The sequence below is a fragment of the Talpa occidentalis genome, unplaced genomic scaffold (genome assembly GCF_014898055.3).
Source record: "Talpa occidentalis isolate TD23 unplaced genomic scaffold, MPIMG_talOcc4v2.1 talOcc4.4, whole genome shotgun sequence".
Lineage (NCBI taxonomy): Eukaryota > Metazoa > Chordata > Mammalia > Eulipotyphla > Talpidae > Talpa > Talpa occidentalis.
In genome coordinates this window covers 98981516-99002729 of record NW_023604295.1, presented here as the reverse complement: position 1 = coordinate 99002729, position 21214 = coordinate 98981516, and the positions used below count along the sequence as shown (strand labels likewise).

The window sequence follows — 21214 nt, the reverse complement described above, 5'->3', positions numbered from 1 at the left end:
AGACTGGTAAAAAGTAAATTTGGGGAGGAAATCAGGAGTCTAATTTTGAACATGTTAAATCTGAGATGCCTCTCACACTTTCAAATAGAAGTCAAACTGGCAGCAGCATGTCTGAGTCTGGAGTTGAGGGAGATGTGTGAGCTGGAGATGGAAATGTGGCAGTCGACGTGAAGGCATGAAGTGGGAGATCATCAAGAAAGCAGATGTCTCAGGGCTAAGCTTGGGAACTCATTAAGGATTAGAGAATGAGGAGATGAGGGGACAGAGTAGGACCAGACACTGTGTTTAGAGGAGACTGAGAGGGTGATGTCCTAAGGCCACTGAAGAATGCTTTTCAGAAAGAAGGGAGCCATCAGTTGCATCAAGTGATCCACTGGAGTGCGACTGTCAGCCACTCTGTATTTAATGTCATTGGTAAGTTGACAAGATCAGTTGTGGCAGAAGGGCCAGGAATGAAGGTCTTATTAGGGTGGGTTCCAGAGAGGGTGCAGGAGCAGAGGAGCAGGCAGTGAGAATAGACAGCCAAGGAGTGTGGCAGTAAAGAGGAGTGGAGAAATGGGCGATAGCTGGAAGGAAATGTGGACTCAACGGGTTGGTTTCTAACATTTGTTTCTTGGTTTTATTGTTTTTTTAAGATGAGAGAAATTATCATGTTTACATACTGATGGAAATGAATCATCCAGAGAAAAGGATGATGCAGGAGAGCAAGGGGACAACCATAGCGGTGGTGCCCTTGCATGGGTGACAGGGGACAGGTTCCAGTGCTCAGCTGGAGAGATGGTCTTGGGTAGAAGCAGGATCAGGCCTTCCTTCTTTGGAGAGGGTGGTGGCACATGTGTTTGATATAGTGTTTTTATTGAGATATACTTGCAAGTGGATATCACCTCCTCTAAAGTATGTAGTGCAGTGATGTACAGCACACACCCAGAGTAGTGCAGTCACAAATTGATTGATTAAAAAACCAGCAATCACTGCAATCACCACTATGTAAATCCTCAACATTCTCATCACCTCCCCCCTAAAAATCTCATGCCCATTAGCACTTACTCCACATCCTCCCTGAGCCCCAGTGCTGGAAACCACGAATCTACTTTCCATCTGTACTGATTTGCCTATTCTAAGCATTTCATATAAATGGAATCATCTAGGATATGGCCTTTAAGACTGGCTTTTTCACTTAATAGTGTTTCACGTGTTACAGCTTGTGTCCAAATTTCATTCCCTTTTTTTTTTTAAGATTTATTTATTTATGTTAATAAGAACTGGGGTACAGGCCAGAGGTGCGGGGGGGTGAGAGGATTTAACAGAGACAGAGAGGGGAACAGAATAGGCAGATTGGCTGAAATACACTGCTGAGGGGAGCAGCGGGCAAGTCAGGAGAGGTCTGCTGTGCCAAGTGGGTCAGCTCCTAGGCCAACTGGGGATTGAACTCATGCTACAGAGGCTGCGGATAGCTTCACAGTTCTGTGCTGTGCTTAACACCTTGCACCACCAGGGAGGCCCTCATTCCCTTTTATGTGTGAATAATGTTCTAGAGTATGTGTTTTGCGACCATCCCAGGCTGGGTAGGTTGGTCTTCAGTTCAGGCAGGTTGAAAGAGAACCTTGGAGCCCCTGGCATCATCCCAGCAGGTGAGGGGAAACAAGCCAGCAGGGAGACAGCAACTTGCACCCCCCTGCAAATCCCTGTACGCTCTTTCCTCTGGTAGCCATTGTCCACTGCTCTCCACCACATGGTCCGCCACTGCACTTACATGCTCAGACTCTCAGCTCAGGTGTGCCCACCTCTGCCATCAGGCACACGTATAAGACCACAGGTGTCGATCATAGATGCTAATGGGGAGGATCCTGATGGCTATACCATGCTTTGTCCTTTCATGCCAATGGACCTTTGGGTCATTTCCACTTGGGGGCTACTATGAATCATGCTGCTATAAACATTTGTTTCTGTGGGGACAGATGTTTTCACTTCCCTTGAGGATGTGCATGTATCTATGTACACAAACACACACACACCTAGGAGTGGAATTACTGGGTCACATGGTAACTCAGTTTAACTCGGTTTTGAGTAACTTTCAAACTGTTTTCCAAGGTGGCTGCACTGTTTTCCCTTCTCACCAGCAGTGCTGCCATGGTTTCCCAGGTGGTGGTATTTGGGTGGAAGCTTGTGGAGTTTAGCTCCTGCTTAAGCAATACCGTGGGGGATGGGAGTGACTCCACGGGGATGGAGGATAGGTTTTGAATCGCTGGGTACTCCAGAGACCCTCAAAGTTGGTGCTTGGAACTTTAAATGGAACCCAGGCAGCACTGCTGTGAGTTTACTCCCTGTAGTGGCAAGCCTGCAGGCAGGCAAGACAGAGGGGCTGGGAGGCTCCTGAGGCAAATGAGCCTCCCAGCCCCCAATGAATCTTTACTTTTTCTCTGGATTCTCTCATGGTCCCACTTCTTCTGTAGTCACGCATCCTCTTGTAGCTGTCCTTCCGTAGCAGTCCTCTGTCTCTGAATGATGCTGCCCTTAAAGCCCTGACCCCTAGGCTCATGCAAACTTGTACTTGTTCATGCTCCTGGTGTCCATAGTCAGGTACGTGTGCCCTGTGCTCACACTCCCAAGCGCCTCCTGCATTAGCACGATCAAGGCCACAGGTAATAGCCACAGAGGCTAGTTGTGCAAAAAAAGCCCTTTTAATTCACTTACCCTATACTCCCCAACACATGAGGCTACCCCGGTGTGTGTGGAAGCAGAAGGTGTGCGATAACAAGGTGGGGCTGGGTGTAGGCAGCATAGCCAACAGGACTTTATCATCCATCTCTGCAAACATCGGGGTCAGACCTCTGTCCCTACCTTTCCTTTTAGACCTACTTGTCTTCACCAGCTTTGGGGGACAGTGCTGCTGGCTCCCCACTCAAAGACAGGTGTCAGCAGCAGAGTCAGGCTCTGAGCAGACAGGCCTCAGTTGAAACTGTACCTCTACTGTATGTTAGCACTGTGGACCTCATAACATCAGTACCTTGCCCTGCCTCAGTTTCCACTTGTGAAATGTTGGCCTCCAGAGTGGTTGTGAGGTGGAAATGGGGTTGTCAACCAATGCTTTGCCTTTCTGTTCCTCTCTATTCTCTCGTCTCTCCCTGCCTGGTCCTGGGCCCCTGGTTGCACAGCTGAGACCCCTCCTGCTCTTTCCCTCTTTCTTTCCTCAGAGCAACATGGGGGTGGGGGGGTTGCTCCTAAGAATCCCACAAAACCGAGGGCCAGGGCCTCCCCGGTGGCGCAGCAGTTGAGCGCTGGGTTGCGAAGCTGCCCGCGGCCTCTGCGGCACCGATTCCATCCCCGGCTGCTCCCCGGCCACCGGAGGAGGGTCCCACATGGCGCGCAGACCTCTCCTGCCGCCCGCTGCTCCCCTCAGCAGTGTACTTCGGTCCTTCTGCCTGCTCTGCTCCCCGCTCTGGCTCTGGTGAATTCTCTCACCCTCCCGCGCTTCTGACTGTACCCAGTGCATGTATAAACAAAACAAAACAAAACAAACAAACAAATAAATAAATAAAAACATGCCTCTATTAAAAAAAAAAAAAAACAACTGAGGGCCAGTTCCCTAAAGACATGTACCTACAGATCTGCAATTTGTCCACCAACTCAGGGAACTCATGGGCCTCATGAAAACATGTCCCAGGCCCTCCTCACCCTTCCCCCAGTGGCAGCACTGTGGCCTCCAGAAAAACATCCCCTGGGGCTGGTGGCCAGCACTGCTCCCCCCTTGTCCTGAAGTCAGCTTGCTGTGAGGTTGGAGCCGCTGCCAGAATAATCTCCCATTGCCAGGAGCCGACTGGCACCTGCCAAGGGATTTTAGCTTCCTCCCACCTAGAGAGTCTCTAGTGACCTGACTTTCCATGCCCTGCCAGCACTTCCGAGAAGAAAGCAGCCCCTTTTCTGGGAACAGTGCATGGTTGATGCACCCAGTCCTTCTGCCTGGCACCCAGCCACTGCACACACACCCTTACCCAGAAAGGGAAGCACAAGGTAAAACAGAAGGAACCCTTATCTTGAGTGGTACTCAGCCAGGTGGCATGATTTTAGCTAAGTCTTCTCCAAGGAAGGGTACAGATCCCCTGGCTACCTCCCCAATTGTGCGTGGCCACCTGCACCTCCGAGGCAGTGTCTGGAGTGAGAGGTGCAGACAGCACAATTCTCGGAGGCATAGTATCTCTAGGAATTAGCACTTCTATTGTTTCTAGTTCGGAACCCTTACTTCACCCTGAAGGATGCTTTCTAAAAGTTAAAAAATTCCATTTTCTGTGATTTCCCCTAATGCTGGCATGGACTGTTTAAACACAATAACTGCATTTCCTACCACATGTACATGATTTGTGAAGTCGCTTGCAAATATTTTTTGAACACTCATTGAGTTCTGATGCTAGAAGGCACCCGTGCAAAATGAAAGCCAGGCTCTCACCCCAAGACTCCATCCCTGAAGGTAGCTAAGCCAGGCCAAGAGGCTCACGCTTGGAGAAACTGATGTCAGAAGGCTCAGGATGGAGGGTAGAGACTGGGTCCCTGGGAGAGGGGGTGAATTGCAGCCATGCTGGGGGCGATGGGGAGAAGGCAGTCTAGTTGGAGGCTATGGTTTGAACAAAGGCTCAGAATAGAGACATGGCCTAGCTAGCTAGTTCAGGGTGGCCAGAACTAGAGAAAAGACTGGGCAGATTGGGGCAGTTGGCTTTGGTGGGGTGGGTCAAAGTACCCTCTTTCCCAGCTTAAGAACTTGAGCCCATCTGATCCCTCTAACTCTGGTGACCTCAGGCTCTTCATGTGTGCTTACAGGGGGGTAATATCTCCTCCGCAAGGCTTCCCTAGGGATGTGTGTGTGGGTGGGTGTGTGCACATACAGCTTCTGGCTCAGTACGTGCTGCTGTGGAACACAGTGGGTGGGTCTACCTTGGCCGAAGAGCTTAGACTATACCCTGGGCTGTGGGCCAATGTCAGAGCCCCCAGTCTCTATGCCAGGGTTTTCCTCCCTCTGGAAGCCCTAGAGGAGGAGATGAGGAGGAGAAAAGCTTAGTGGGGACTCAGGCTGGTGTCTCCTCCACTGCTGGCTGTCTTTGACTCAGGAGGTCTCTTACTTTTCCTGCCTTTCAGGTGTGGAAAAGCATAGCTGCCTGTTATCTCCAGCTTCTCCCAGGAAGTCTTGGAGGCAGAGCTGCTGACAAGGTGCCTGTGCCTGGGCATTTTCAGGTGTATGTTTGTGGCCAGAGGGCTGGACCCCCTAACTAGACTGAGCTAGGCTCAGCCTGCACGTTCTTATCCTTAGTTGCACCTGCCTTCCCAGGGGCCAGGATTTGGAATTTCTCAGGTGCCCTCTACTCTATTTTCTCCTGGCCCTCTCCATGGCCATTCTCTGTGTTCTGTGTCTCCAGTCATTCTCTTGCTCCATCTAAACCACCTGCCTTTGCTGATGCCCTGGTTTCCTCTGCCCAGACCCTCTTCCTCACTTCACAGGCTTCCCTGCCTCTAATCCCCTCCCTTGTTGGCTGCTGAACACCGGCCTCTCTCCCCACTCTGAGCTTTCACTAGCTCCCCAGTGCCCATAGAATTTAGATGTTTTAGTTCGGGGTCCATGGTCCCCAGTTCCTGGTGTCCCTGTCTCAATTTCTCTGGCCTGTTTCCCATTACTGGCCTTTCACCCTGGTAGACTACCACCTCACTGTTCTCTTCTTTCCAGTCTCCTGGCCCCTGCGCATGCTGTTCCTCTGCCTGGAAGGCCTTTCCCGAGGTCCTCTCTTTTTATATAAAATTCTATTCTTCCTTCAAGGCAGGGCAAGTATTATTCTTTGAACCCTGCCATTAGCCCTCCAGTCTGAAGAGACCCCCACTTCTCTCTATCGCCAATAGTTTGTATCACTTTCTGTCCCACATTGTTATTTGTCTATAAATGTCAGCCCAACTAGCCTCTAAGTTCCTTGCTAGCAAGAAGTGTCCTATTCTTTAACTTTTTTTGAACTCATAGTTCTTCTATTCTTTTTTTAATTTTATTTTTATATTCCCCATACAATTGCAACCCCCTTTCCCCGCCCCCCGCCCCATAGAGTGTCTCTGGTTCATAGTTGTTTGTTGATTTTGATATTTTCTTTCTTATAGTTATTCTTTTCCTGGTCCCTTATTTAGGTTTTCTAGATTCCTGCTATGAGTGACACCATCCGGTATTTTTCTTTTTCTTTCTGGCTTATTTCGCTGTTTTTTAATCACCTCCAAAGTACCAAGGGGAGTGGGTGGGACAGGGTAGGTACTCAGAAGATAACTGGCAAATGGCTGAATGACAGCATCTCCTATTTCCCTACATGCAGGCTGCATCTGTCCCCCAGAGGTGCTAGACCTGGCATCACCACACACGCCTGCCACCCCTGTCCAGTTTATTAGGCATCTGAAAATAAGCTGGAAAGTTCCTATGTTTTCCATGCTCTGGAACAATTTGTGGGTTACAGGAATAGCTTTTTTGTGGGTAGGTTTTTTTGTCTGCAATTTCGTCTGCAAATTATTGGCCTATTCAGGTTTCATAGATTTTCTTGAGCCAATTTGTTTGTTCATTTATAGTTGCTTAAATCATCCATTTCATTGAGAATTGAAAATTTATTGCTATAAAACCATAGTTTTTCTTGTAATTAAATATGTTTCTATATCCATATTCATAGGCCTTTTCTCATTCCAAATGCTTGGTTTTTTTTTTTTTCTCCCATAAGAATTGCGTAAGGGTGTTGTTTGTTTTTTTTTAAATTGGTTCTCTCAAAGAATCAGCTCTTGGGGCCTCCCCGGTGGCGCAGCGGTTGAGTGCTGGGTTGCGAAGCTGCCCGCAGCCTCTGCAGTGCCAGTTCGATCCCCTGCTGCTCCCCGGCCACTGGAGGAGGGTCCCACATGGCGGCGCAGACCTCTCCTGCCACCCGCTGCTCCCCTCAGCAGTGTACTTCGGTCTTTCTGCCTGCTCTGCTCCCTGCTGTGACTCTGGTGAAATCTCTCACCCTCCCGTGCTTCTGACTGTACCCAGTGTTTGTATAAATAAATAAATAAATAAATCTTTAAAAAAAAAAAAAAAGAATCAGCTCTTGATTTTTAGATACCAGCTACTTTATCCTTCTGTTTTCTTAGTTTCTACGTTTATTGGTAATCTTTCTTTGGTCTTATTTTATTTTTCCTAGCATCTTGATTTAAATGACTGGTTAATTTTCAGTCTTTCTTGTTTATTGAAGTGTATTTAAAGCTATAATTTTCCTCTAAGTACTACTTTGGCCTCAAACCAAAGGTTTTATTACTGTTCATTGTCCGTCAGTCCTAAATTGTAATTTCTGCTTTGCTTTTCTCTTTAACTAGGGAGTTATAGAGCAGTATAGCTTTCTAAATTTTCAAGTGGGTAGTTTCTTTTATACTCATGTTTCTGTTAATTTTGTGATCTTATTGCATTATAGGCAAAAGAGGGTTCATCTGCTTTCTATTTTCTGTAATTTGCTGAAATTTTTATTTATGGTTTGATGTATAGCCATTTTTGGTGACTGTTTTATATGTCTTTGAAAATACTTATTTTCTTAGTGTAAAGTCTGTTCTCCCTCTCAGATTAAAATTTTAAATTGTATTTTTTAATGATGGTCATTACAGGTGCTTGCTTAATTCTCCCAGAGTGATTATGGAATTTGTTAATTCCTACTGTTTTTAAAAATCAGTTTTTTTATACATTTTTTTTTTTTTGGCAGCATTCGCAGATGCTTATGATTCTTCACTGCATGGTGCTTATACTTTTTCCCATTGCAAATACCCTGTTTTGTCCTGTTTGATGTATTCACCTTGAATTCTGTTTTGTGGATGCACGTTGCTGGTGTATTCATTTTATTCTTCCATTTTCCATCCTTTCTGTGTCATTTTGTTTTATGTATGTCTTTTGTAGTAGCAGAATTTGAGTGTCTGCTATAAATAGGTGCATTTATTTTATTTCTATTGTCAATAGATTTATTTCTACCATCTTATTTCGTGTCCATTTTTAAAACTTTCTTGTTATTTATTTTGTGTTTGTCTTTCATTGGATTGGTCCTATTGATTAAAAAGCTTTGGGATTTATTTCTATTTCAGTGATTATGCTATATACATAAGTATATATAATTTTATTTTTCTATCAGGAATTTGTATGTAATCAACATTTTTAACCTCTTCCCAAATGAGGCAAGAATTGTAATAGTTACTTTTCCCCAGCCTCTACCTTCACATGTGATCATCATGGATTTATCATTGAATAAATCTCTATGGGTTATCATAAGTTATCATTCATTCTCTTTAAATTGTGTAACAATGTTTATTTAACTGTAACTCTTATTTTTGCTATTTGGTTTTCATACCATTTACCTTTCTCTTTTATGGACCTATATTTTTACTTTGCTATAATATATTTTCAAGGAATTTTCTAAGAATGCATAGGTAATAAAATTTCTAAGACCCTGAATGTCTGAAATGGCTATTTGTCCTTTCCAGAGGGCCTATTTTGATTTTCAACTCCCTATTGTGCTTTTAAAAATTATTCTGAATGCTTATAATTTGAAATATCTTAGATATCTAGTTTTTGTTTTGGGTAATAGACACACTCAAAATCTGTGACTATATTATTTACAATATTACCTTAATGTTTGCTGTTCCATTAAGGCCTTCCCATCCCCAGCCAAATCCATGCCATTTTATCCATTTTGTTGATTGCAGTTTTGATTAGGATTTATTTAGGGGGAAAAAAAAAGGCTTTACCCCCCTCAGGTGAAGCTACAATCTTCCTGCCCCTCCCTCCCTGGGAAATAATGAGGAAGTTGCTTTTGTCCCTCATGGTCCTCAGCTGGAGATGAAGTTTTCTTAGCCCTTTCATTTTATGTCCAGATACAATAATTCTAGGATGTCAGAGCGAGAAAGACCTGAAGGTTCAAGAGCCGTGCCTCTCATTTCACACAGGAGGAGACTGAGGCCCTGGGGAATAGCCAGCAGCTGCTCCTGTGTTCGCCATGCCTTGCCCCTTGACATGCTGAGTAGCTTGGGGGGATGTGCAGGGATGACAAGCCATATGGACAAGATCACTCTCTCAGGCACTGTCTAAGGTACCTGCCCAGGAAAAGTAAGGCCAGCGTGGACGCTCATGCTACGGCTTTCCTTGCCACCCCCCACACTGAACAGCTCTCACGTCTGTACCTCCCACCCCCTCCTCAATTCCTTGCTTAAGTCTCTGAATGCCTTCTTGAAGTTCCTTCCAACATAGGCATCTGAGACATTCTGAAGCCTGTGTCTGGGTTGCAAAGCTCCCCGCAGCCTCTGCAGCGCTGGTTGGATCCCCGGCCACCAGGCGAGGGTCCCACATGGCGCAGACTTCTCCTGCCGCCCGCTGCTCCTCTCAGCAGTGTACTTCATCATTCTGCCCTCTCTGCTCTCCCCTCTGACTCTGGTGAATTCTCTCACCCTCCCGCGCTTCTGACTGTACCCAGTGCTTGTATAAATAAATAAAATCTTTAAAAAAAAAAAAAAAACTGAGCCCCCAAAACCTTGGCTTTCAGCCAGATTTGTCTACCTCTCTATACCATTCATTTGACTTAGCCCCAAATAGCCATTGTCCTCCGCACCATTCTCTCTCATCTCTCACTGGCCCATATTTCCCTCCAGTGCTGTTTTAGCAAGTAGCCTGAATCTGGTCACTTCTCACAGCACACCCCTCCCCCAGCACCCACCTTTGATCCAACCTTCTGCCTTGTCTTGCCTGGGTTATTGCACTTAACTCCTAACTTAGCTGCTTTGCTTCCACTCTTGGTCTTCCCAGCAACCAGAGTAAAATTTTCAAATGTCCTCCAGATCATGTCACTCTTGGCCAAACTCCCCAGTGACCCACCCGTCTTCCTTGTCTTACCCAGTGCAGAACCCTCCCCACCCCCTGTGACCTATCCCTGCCTCCTCTCCATCTTCCACTCCCATGTCAGTCTTCTCCCCCAGGGCCTGAGGCCAGCCCGCCACACCATCACTATGTTCCCTCTACCTGGAATGTTCTTCCCCTCTGCCACATGGCAGTCTCTCTCATCACTTAGTCACTGCTTAAATATCTCCTGAGATATAACTTCCTTCCCTATCCAAAATGATGCTTCTCACCATGAACTGGCTATATTATTCTTCATAGCACATACTCATATTATCATATTATCCATATATTTGTTTACCTGTCTGTATCTTAGGTCATAAGTCACAGGAAAGCAAGGATGTTGGCTCTTTTACCACATATCCATAAGCCTAGAACACTGCCTCACCAGCCAGCCCTCAAATATTTCTTAAATGAATGAATAAACAAAATTGGAGAGACTTCACATTCATTTATTCATTCAACTACTCTTCAAAGACTGTTTATACCAGGCCCCAAGCACATAGATGATTCATTCAGACAAGGTCCCCACTTCTGGGGCTGACAGTCCAGCTGGGGCCCAACTAAAGGAGCAGCAAAAAGGGTGTGCTAAAGGGCCTCCCCGGTGACGCAGCGGTTGAGCGCTGGGTTGCGAAGCTGCCCGCGGCCTCTGCAGCGCCGGTTCGATCCCCGGCTGCTCCCCGGCCACCGGAGGAGGGTCCCACATGGCGCGCAGACCTCTCCTGCCGCCCGCTGCTCCCCTCAGCAGTGTACTTCGGTCCTTCTGCCTGCTCTGCTCCCCGCTCTGGCTCTGGTGAATTCTCTCACCCTCCCTCCCGCACTTCGGACTGTACCCAGTGCTTGTATAAACAAAACAAACAAACAAACCAGCAAACAAATAAATAAAGCATGCCTCTATTAAAAAAAAAAAAAAAAAAAAAAAAAAAAAAAGGGTGTGCTAAAGATTTTGTGGGGGTGGCAGAACCCTGGGGCCTCCGCCAGCAAAACACTGTGGGTGGGTCAGCTCTCCAAGCAGGGGTGGCAGGGAGAAGGGGTGGTTGGGGGGAAGGAGTTCCTTGCCCAGGTCAGAAACAATGCCCCAAGTTCACAGCAGATGCTCCTGGGCCAGCACAGCTCTGAGGACTTTAGCATATTGACTTAAAACAACCTTGAAACAACCTCTTCCCCATTTATGGCAGCTTAGAAAAGTGAGCTTACCTAGGGTGACATTCTGGGAATGATGAGCCAAACTCAGCCCAGTGGTCTGACTCCCAAATCTGCCCTACCACCTCCAGGGAGAGGGAAAGGTGGGTCTGGTGGGAGAGCAGAGTGGGCCGGGAAAGTGGGGAGAGGCCAGGCAGTGAGAAGGGGCTTGCTAGCCACTGACCAGTTCAGGCTTCATTTCCCTTGTAGGACTTCTACAGGGGCCCCAAGGCGTCGGGCTTTACCTAAATGCAGACCCCCCACACCAAGCTGTGACTGTATCCTCTAAAACAGGGGTGAGCATTTTGTCTCAGCAGGAAGGAAGCCAAATGAGTAGGTTTCAGGGGACTGTGGCGTGGGGGTAGTGAGAGCCAGTGGTTGGGTTGGGGGAAGAACTTTGCCGTACCATCTTCTCCTAGTCTCCCTTGCTTCCCCTTCCACCATCCCTGTAATAGCTCTCTCCTGGAGGAAAGTGACCCTGGCTCTTGAGGACCACTCCTTCCCCATGACCTCTGTGGTGTCTGTCCACACAGGGGCTAAGGACCCTCCTGACGGGGATGGCCTTCTCAGGGCTCCCCATACAGGACCTGGGATTTTCCTCCCTAGGGCCGCCAGGGAGAGGATTGTTTCTGTTTTACAGAGATGGAGATGGGAACTCAGCATCAATTACCTCCCCAAAAATTCATTGCAAGGGCTGCAGCAGGATCCAAGCTCAGTCTGGGGACTCCCCCGGGGGAATTATATTGCAAATGAATCACTGGCTACAAGGCTTTTCTGTGGACTGAGAATTAAGACCCAGGTGTGTCATGGGTTGGAATCCATGTGTTCCCAAATGAATCAGTTAGAGCCTCCCACTTTGAGGTGTCCGAGGCCCCACTGAAACCATGGCGCCCAGCCCTGGGAGCTAGTGCAGCCTTTGGGGCGATAGTAGCTGCAGCATGGGGTCTGCAGGTCACAGGGGCTCCAAGGTAGATGGTGACAGCCCCTGGTGGCCTCATCCCATCCCAGTTCTAGATACTGCTGGGCAGGAGGAGTTCAGCGCCATGCGGGAACAGTACATGCGCACGGGGGACGGCTTCCTCATTGTCTACTCGGTTACGGACAAGGCCAGCTTCGAGCATGTGGACCGCTTCCATCAACTCATCCTGCGCGTCAAGGACAGGTGAGGACAGCTGGGGGCACCTCCTGGCTCAGAGCAGGCTGAGTCTCAGTCTCTCTCTCTCTCTCTCTCCCTCAGGTTTTCAGGTGAAAACTAAGGCACAGACAAACTGAAGTTAGACTGTGGCTCCTCCAACATCTGCCCTAGTTCTTTCTACTGGCCAAATTGCTTACAGGATCTCCAGGGGTCCACTCTCCCTCCGCACCCATGCTCATAAAGTGTCCCCATTGACAAATCAGGGAATCATAAGTAACATCTCTGCTATTCAGCTCCAAGTTAACCAAATTTTATTACATTTAAAGGAAAAGTGAATTTTTCTCTCTAGTATACTTTACAATTAGTTAATTCAGTGTTGACATTGAGATTCATAAGCCCCTAATTAAAGGTTCATTTTTTTATTTTTTATTTTTCACATTATATAAGTGGTTAGATAATTTGGAGTCTGTTTTAAGCCTAACTGGTCTTTTCAGTTAATTGGATCTTAAAGAGGCAATGTTAAGAAAGTAAAAGGATAACCTAATAGGAAAACAGCATGCTTTGAAGAAATCTCAGTAAATACAGAGAAATCAGTTAACACTTATTCTAAAGGCAGTGTTAATAACATTACCAGATAAAGGGATGCACAACTCACACACACACACACACACACACACACACAAAGCTGAAGAGATAAATGTGGGTCAAGCCACTGACTCTAGCAATCTCAAAAGAAAAATGGCTTAGATGTGGGAAAATATCCAACCTTCTTGCTAATCAACTAAATACAGCTGTCAAATTATACGCTTAATGAAAATACTCAATTCTGCTATCATGCTTCAGGACTGACATTTTGTTCACTTTTGAATGCCAATATGCACACATGTGGGTGGGCTCTTGAAGGCAGACATGCCTCTTGATCCCACCTTCCTCTCCTGTGGGCCATTCTGATTGACAGCTACCATTTATTGAGTGCCAGCTGTGTGCCCTCCCCTGGCCCTGCTGCTCCTCAGGCATCAATGCTGATGGCCATGGCAGCCCTGCATGGTTGGTAATTAGGGTGTCAGGGGATGGGAAGAAGCAGGTCTGGGAACCCAATCCCTGGCCCAGCAGCCCACCAATGCCCTCACTGACAATGCTAGGCAAGGGGCTTCCAAGGAGAACTCCTGCTCACCTGCAACAAGCCTATGGCTTTACATCCAGACAGCCAGCTGGCCCACTGCTGGCCCCTTCCTGGAGAGAAGGGGCTCTTAAGTCAGCCAGGCTGACTGCAGAGGCACCGTGGCCTGTGCTATGCCTGACATAAAGCTGCACCTCATTAACCAGGTGTGGAGGACAGCGAAACCTCATGAACTGTTTCTTTATTTCTAGGGAGTCTTTCCCGATGATCCTTGTGGCTAACAAGGTGGATTTGATGCATTTGAGGAAAATCACCAGGGAGCAAGGAAAGGAAATGGCAACCAAACACAATGTAGGTTTGTGTGGGGACGGGGGGAGTGTTTGTAGGGAAGGGCTGGGGAACCAGGGGGTATATAATAGTTGATGCCCCATCACCCCTGCAATCTCAGTCTATGGAGTGGAAGAACCCGGAGCTCCCAGGTAGTGGGCTAGATTCACAGAGAGGCCTGGTGGAGCTTATGAGATCTCCTATGAAACAAGATGATAGATTAGGGGGCTCTGCTGGGGAAACCCGGTTCCTTCACTGCGGTCTGCAAGCCAGGGCCTTCAGGGCACCTCCTGCTCCCTATCCCAATTACTGGGCCATGCATAGTGGCTTTTGTCTCTGCCTCTGAGCCAGCCATTGTCTTCAGAATCACTGGGACTGCTGCTGTTCACAGAGCCCGGCTCTGTGCTGCGTTGTGCTGGAAGCATTTACTCCTCACCACATACGGAGGTCACTAATTATCCCCGTCTTACAAGTGGTCAAACTGAGGTTTGTCCAGGCCACAAAGTGATATATCAGTTATGTTGTTTTCAGTTCCCCTTCACCCTCTGGATGGTGCTGGGTGGGTTCCATGGGCTTCTTCCCACTGCTCCCCCACATTGACCCGGCCTATGCATCTGACCTCACTAGTCCATTATGACATCCACCCTGCCTACTGGGTGGGCCCAGCTCTGTGAGTAGAGGAGGGGGCTCACTTCAAGTGACTTCTCTGCCTTCTGTGTTCACTCACATATTCATCCCAAAGTCTTAGGTCCTGGGAGACAACCCCTTGCCTCGTGCTGCTCACTTCCAGTGACAGGAGACAGGGAACAAATAAAGCAAGTTAGAGTGTGTCTGTCAGAAGGTGACGTGTGCAATGAAAAAATGTACCTCACGGGAAGGGAGGGGAGATCCCTTTCCAAATAGAGTGGTCAGGGAAAGCCTTTCTGGAAAGGGTTCCTGTCAGCAAGGACTTGTAGGAAGTAAGGGAATAATCAGTGTGAAGGTCCTGAGTCAGAATTTGAGGTAATGGTGGAGCAGAAGTAGGAGAGGTGAATAGCAACAGGTGGGGTCACTAATGCAGTTTAACCACTTGTGGACTTTTACTCAGAACAAGAGGGGAAACCGTTGCAGGGTTTTGAGTGAGGAGTGACCTGCCCTGACTCATGGCTGAACACTCTCTCGCAGCCAATGTAGACAATGGGGGAACAAGGGGTTCGGCTGGGACTGCTGCAGGAAGCCAGGTGCAGGTTGAGGTAAACCTTCTCCTGGACATCCTAGGGAAGGGCTCTGGCCTAGCCTCACAGGGTCTGTGGGACTGTCAGAGGTGACTGCTGCACCTGGAAGAGGTGCCCAAGCTGACCCAGCACCCCCACCTGTGTGTGGGAGGCCTGGCAGGGAGTAGAACTTGAACCTGGTTCAAATCTTGATTCTCTGCGGGTCACTGTGTGGCCAGACAGCCCACAGCCACCACAGTGGAACAACCTACAACAGAACAACCTCCTTTGATAGCATTTTCCTCTCTTGTGATCAGAGGCTCAAATATTTGTTAAATGTTTCAGTCCCTTGTGCTTTGCCCTTTGTGGTGTTGTCAATGGCAAGATCTCTGCTTGAAGCCACAGTGTGATTATCTGATGTCTCACAATGAGAATTGATGGAAGACACTGACTTAATTATGTGTCCTGGGCAATGGTTTGCAACATGCCCCTCTAAAATAACAACGTACCCTATAACCCATCCCCCTATGCATTTAAAAGTGTCAATCATTTTAATGTTCTGCCCTGTGCTTTGCTTTTCCAAGTTATTAAAACAAAATAATTGGTGATATGCTATGAAAAATGAAGTTGTTCAGTCTAATCACAATTGGCTTATAACCCCGTCTCATCTAGGGAGTTCTATTGTGGGTGGTATGAACCCCACACTCTCTCTAGTCATCAGGGAGAGGGGCTAGCCCTTCCTGCCTTAGTGGGGTCTCTGTTTAGGAGACTGTGCTCAGGGCTGTCCCAATGTCATGGAGCCTTTGTTCTCCCTATGCTAGCCCAAAGCTTGGTGTGGACATGGCCTCACACCCCGTCCTACTGCCCAGTCTTTTAACTGGGCGGTAACCCCTCAGCATTACAAGTGCAGACACAAGCCTTCCCTAAACAAGCTGAGGTCCTGGGCCTGCAGAAGATGAATTAGATGCTGGGCTGGGCAGGCTTGGTAGCAATGGAGGGCATGGACTGGCCAGGGGTAGAGGGCCCTGCCCATGGCTCAGCCTAGCCTCAGCCTCCCCCACCCTGCTCCCCCCAATCCTAGAGTCCCCACTGGGGTATGCAAAGCGGGACAGAGCCTCCCCCAACCAAAGGCAGAAAAATAAGCCTCAGAAAGAAAAATGAACAAACTCAGAACATGTTTTAATTTGATGGTTTAGTTTGATAAATGGAATAGTCTTTCGTCTTTAAGTATATAAAAAGATCACTTTTTATTCTATTTTTAGAGGGCTGTTAAATATCTCAGTGGCTAGAGAACAAGAGGAATTGCAAAAGCTGTTTGTTAAACTTTCCAACCTTAGAGAGGGAGAAGCTGCCAAAGAGACTTGAGGTTGTTGGATCCCAGCCTTCTGTGGGGGGTGTTCAAGCCGCATGGTTCTCAGAACCTACAGAGAACATACATTCTTAGGGAATAGGGCTTCACGGACCTCAGGGCCCCTCTTAGCAACTTAAATTTTGTCTTGCAGATTCCGTACATAGAAACCAGTGCCAAGGACCCACCTCTCAATGTCGACAAAGCCTTTCACGACCTGGTTAGAGTAATTAGGTGAGTGCTGCACACCTCCCTGCACACAGGGCCATCTCCTGTGACAGACACCAGGACAGTCAGAGGAACGCATTTCCCCGCTCCAAGGCCAAGACTGGGCGACTCTGGGCCTGTCTTTGGATTTCGCCATTTCTTTCCCTGCTGCCAGCCTGAGACCCCTCCCACCACCTTTGGGTAAAGTGCCTGCCTGAGGCGCCAGCTCTGGCCTCCCCTGCTGCTCAGTCCCCCCCATCCTACCCTTCTAACACAGAGGCTGTCAGCGCAGTGAAAAGCAGGTCCTCTTCTCTATCCTGATATCAGAGCATGCTTTGACACTTCCCCTGAACAGCTGACATTCTACTCCCCAGGCTCAAGTTTGAGAGGTGCTCATTGTGTCTCCTTCCCAGACCACACACACTGTCAGTCTCTAAACTTTATGAGAAATCCTAATAACAGTTTCTTGTACATTCCTTTGCACACTCAGGGCCCAAACCTTAATTGCCCCTAGCTTTGATGTCTGAAACAGCCTCCTGGCTAGTTCCCTGGCAACCAGCTGTCTCATTTCCAAAATCTTCAACACACAGAACATCCTAAATGATGGTTCTCAAAAACCATGCATTTAGGATGTTGCCTTATGCTGGTGAACTCTCAGGCTGTCGTTTAGTATGAAATCACATGACAACTCTGGTGGGGTCCTTCCTGACCCATCACCCCCAGCCTCCCAGGAACACATGCACACACGCCGAACGGTCTCACCTCTTCATCATTCCCAGCATGGACTGTGTTATTGCAGCCGTCATCTTATGTTTAGCTAGCAATCCTGCACCCCTGAAATGATTTTCTTGTGGCTATTTTGCCTCCATTGGGATATGCTACCAGGAAGTGGTCGTGTCTTGGTTATGGACCTGTGGTTCCCAGGGCAGGCTTTAGACATAGGAAAAATTAACAGGAAATATGTAAAAGGCTTTTGTACACAGTTAACCTGTCACTGTATTTAAAATATGCAAACCAGAAACAGAGGTCAGCACTTTATAACCCATAATGTAGCATATGATTTCAATAAATGCAGCTGCAGCATGGTGTCAGAGGGACAGGAGGAGCAAAACCCTTGCTGACTAGGTTTTTCTTCATTGTCTCCAAAGGCAACAGATTCCGGAAAAAAGCCAGAAGAAGAAGAAGAAGACCAAATGGCGGGGAGACCGAGCCACTGGTACCCACAAACTGCAGTGTGTGATTTTGTGACAAGCCTGAAGCTCTGAGCGCAGTGATTGTGAACTGGCCAGTCCTTGGGCCCCCTCTACTGCCTAACCGCACTGAAAACCATTTCTAACCATGACCCCTGGCCCGAGGACTTGGCACAGGAAGGGGGAAAGGGAGGGCGGGCATGGGGGAGAGGGGTCTGCCTTGGCCCAGAGGGCACCAGCTTTCCCGCTTCTCACAGGACGAGGAAGTGACGGGTAAACTGAAGCAGCATCCAGGCCCCTGGTGTTGATTCCACTTGGTTCCTCCCTCTCGGGGTGGCTGCGTGGTTTCTTTGAACTACATAGTATTTTGGTTTGTTGTGGAATTGCTGATCCACGTACGAAGTACAAAATAAGCCATGAACAAGTCCCACTCCCCAACCCCCAGTCCACAGTGTCTGAGCTTGGGTGTCTTTTGTAGGTTTTTAAATTATTTTAGTGGTTATTATTTTATTAAAGGGGTCTGTGCCCACTACCTGGTGAAGGTTTGAGTCTTCAGCAGACCTCTCAGTAATGTGTCTGGAATATTGTTGTTTTAACTGAGATCTCCCTGCAGTGCCAAAACTCAGCTCCGTCTGAAAGTGCAGTGACTAAGAGGTGAGGTTAGTAGGACCTGTATGTAGCTGGAGACTCAAGAGAAACAGGCCGTAGTCCTGGCCTGAGAGCTGGAGAGAGGAGAGGAGGTATGTCTGCCCAAAGGCATTTACTATGGCTGAGGACGCAGAGATTAGGAAACAGAATTTTATTTTGCCAAGGGGAGAAGCTGGTATAAGAATGTCACTTCTGATAGGGCTTTTCTGGAAATGTTTAAGTAAGCTGATTGATTGCAGAAGAGTTCATTTGTCAGACAGCATGGGTTAAGTTTGGTGTTCTTCCTGGCCACGCAAAAGGCTTTCTCAGATCTGTCTGTCCTTTGCTGCTCTCACACATGGCCCGTGCTGCCTGATACAGACACTGACATGGGCAAGTACATTTCTTCACATCACCCTAAGCTCATGTGGACACCATCCAGAAAGCTGGCAAATGTTAATCTTAACCAAAGTGATCCAATACTGTTCTTATTAATATGAAACCAACATCTGAAGTCATTTTCCCTTTGAATCAACTCACTGCTGTTTCTTAAACCCAGCACATAATCAAAGCCCTCTAAGTATCTGCAGACTTAGTGGTAGCTTCTTTCCCAGCACACTTTGGTTAATCTCTTGACTCTTAACTATGATGCTTGATAAAAGGCAGAAAGGAAGGTTGGGGTGATGACATGACTCCCAATCATCTGTTTCTGCACCACGACAGTCTTCCAATTCCCTAATGATACCCACTTCTCTCTCAGGTGTTGCTGGTGTGAGCCAAAAACTGGAATTTTCTGGCCAGGGTCGGGGCAGAGGGGCAGCAGGAACTCATGGTCTCGCTGAGGTCAAAAGATGAAGCAGCGTGGCTAGTGACCTTATTTTCCATCAGTTTCAGTCAGCCCATTAGGCAGACTAAAGAATCCCTAGCAAGTGTCCTGCCCATTGTTTGGAGAAAGAAATCTGGAGAGAGTGAGTCCCCGGCTGGACATGGATTCTTCTCCAGTTTTGAAAGATCATGAACAATCCAAGGCCTGGTCAAAGGGCGATTCTGCTACAGAGTGAAGCTGTTGGGACTTTGGTTAGTCAGAAATCAGACCTCCCTTTTTGTCTAAATAGCCCTTTCTTGCAGACCCTAAAGGGAAGGATAACAAAAAACATTCCAGATCAGGCACTTCAGAACTTCCAAGATCCCATTTTAAAACCTAATAGGACAAGACTCTTTCCAACCTTTATACTCCTGTGGGCCACCATGTCCACAGTAGCCCTGGTGCTGTTTGATGGCAGCTGCAAGCTGGAGATGAGAAAGAGGCCAGGCAGGCAGGAAGAAGTAAGGATGGAGATGCTTTGCACCAAGGGAGTGGTGGAGCCCTGCACACAGGGCAGTGTGTGGTGAGGAAAACTGCGGCTGGGTACAGACCAGCATGCCTCTGCCTGCCATGGAGCCTGCAGCCCCCAACCGCTCTGAGTAGGGAGTCTTGTTGGAAGCAGATCAGTCGACCCCGAATGAAACCCTTAGCCATGAAAGTAACCAGAAGAAGGGGTTCCAGCCAATTCTGGCCTCCAGCCCTGGCCCCACCTTCCAGGCGTCTGTCACACCCTCAGCCATGGCTAACTCCACAATGCCCCAGGGAAAAACCAGCTAAAGATAGTCTTCTACAGCCTCTGTTGCTGAGCCAGTGGTCAGCCTTCATCACACATGACCTCGTCTCCCCCTTAAGTGAGATGAGTAATAACACCTTTAAAAGATGATTCTTTGTTTTTCAGAGACTATAGGCCCTCATGGCAGTGGCTGCTTCCAGGTATGCCAGAATGGCTTGTACCCTGGGGTGTCCTAGTATACTCTTTGCCATGGTCACCTGGCAGGGCAGGTCTGGGAAACCAGTTGGCCAAGCTACTCCATGACTGAGGAGCCCATGGAGACTGGAGTCTCTGGTGACCTCCTGGGATCCCACAGGACTCCCAGACCTCCTAAGTAGTGAGTGTTACCTTCGCATCCCCTGGGCACACCCTTCTTGAAGTCTCCTCAACCTATGCCTTTGCCACTGTGTGCTCTCCGATTCCCTTCTAAAATCCTGTGTCCCTCTTAGAGCCCCTGACTTCCCCTGTGCCATACCTGGATGCCTGGATGGTTACCTTGCCCCCCACCTTCCTGTGGCACTTGCTGTGGAGAGTGCCTGGTCAGCCCACCATGGCTGGTCTCATTGTGCCAGGAGATATGGCCCACTAACACATGGCAGCTCTAAGTCAAAGGCCCCTCAGACATGTAAATCCAGAGCACAGACATGCTCATTAGCTGCTCACTGGAAACTCCAGGCCAGGCGAACTGAGGATGAAAGATACTTGAATTCTGGAGCACCTGTGAGCACACATTTTCACTTCTGTTACCCAGTATTAACAGGTGGTCATTGTCGTGACATGAGAGTGAAGCCCGAAGATGTCAATGACGCTTGAGCCATTTATGTAACATTTTTTGTGTGTGTATCTCAACTCATTAATAAAGAACAGGAATACTTTCTGTCTTATTTCTGCTCATTTAAATGTTCCTAAAGTTTTGCCCAGAACATTGTACGTTGTCAGTGTCTTGCCCAGGTCACCCAACTGTGAGGGAGCAAACCTAAAGTCAGGGGCAGCAACCTGGTGGCCATGCAGGGCTCTCCTGGCTGCTCGGAGCCAGGCTGGCACAGCATTGAGGCACAGCATCGAGACACAGTCCCTGGATGCTGGGCAGACCTGGATGCAGGCTCTCTCTTCCACGTCCACGTGCCCTTGTGCAGGATGTCTACTTCAGTCTTCAGCTGCCCTGCCTGTGAATCGGATGGTAGCACCACCTCCTAAGTGGACTGAGAACTGAGGGTAAGTGTCGGGGTACATGGCAAGGAACTCAGAATGCTCTTTGTAAAGGACACCTGTTGGATGATGCTGCTTTTCTTGTGCACTGCCCCATGCTCCCATCCTGTTCTATGAGGTGATTTTATTTTCCTATTA

General features: G+C 48.0%; 1 protein-coding gene across 9 annotated transcripts in view; it reads left to right on the top strand.

Moving 5' to 3' along the window:
• MRAS (muscle RAS oncogene homolog) overlaps positions 1–20757 on the top strand; it is a 75601-nt gene extending 54844 nt beyond the window's left edge. For 8 of the 9 annotated variants that reach the window (XM_037525911.2, XM_037525907.2, XM_037525908.2 and 5 more), the window contains 4 exons: positions 12092–12245; positions 13590–13689; positions 16361–16440; positions 17562–20757. In XM_037525911.2, coding sequence (XP_037381808.1) covers positions 12127–12245; positions 13590–13689; positions 16361–16440; positions 17562–17661 — 399 coding nt within the window. In that variant the 5' untranslated portion in view covers positions 12092–12126 and the 3' untranslated portion in view covers positions 17662–20757. Of the gene's footprint in view, positions 1–8961; positions 9102–12091; positions 12246–13589; positions 13690–16360; positions 16441–17561 lie in introns of those variants that run through there. The other variant, XM_037525912.2, reaches the window with a different exon arrangement.
• The last annotated feature ends 457 nt before the right edge of the window (positions 20758–21214 follow it).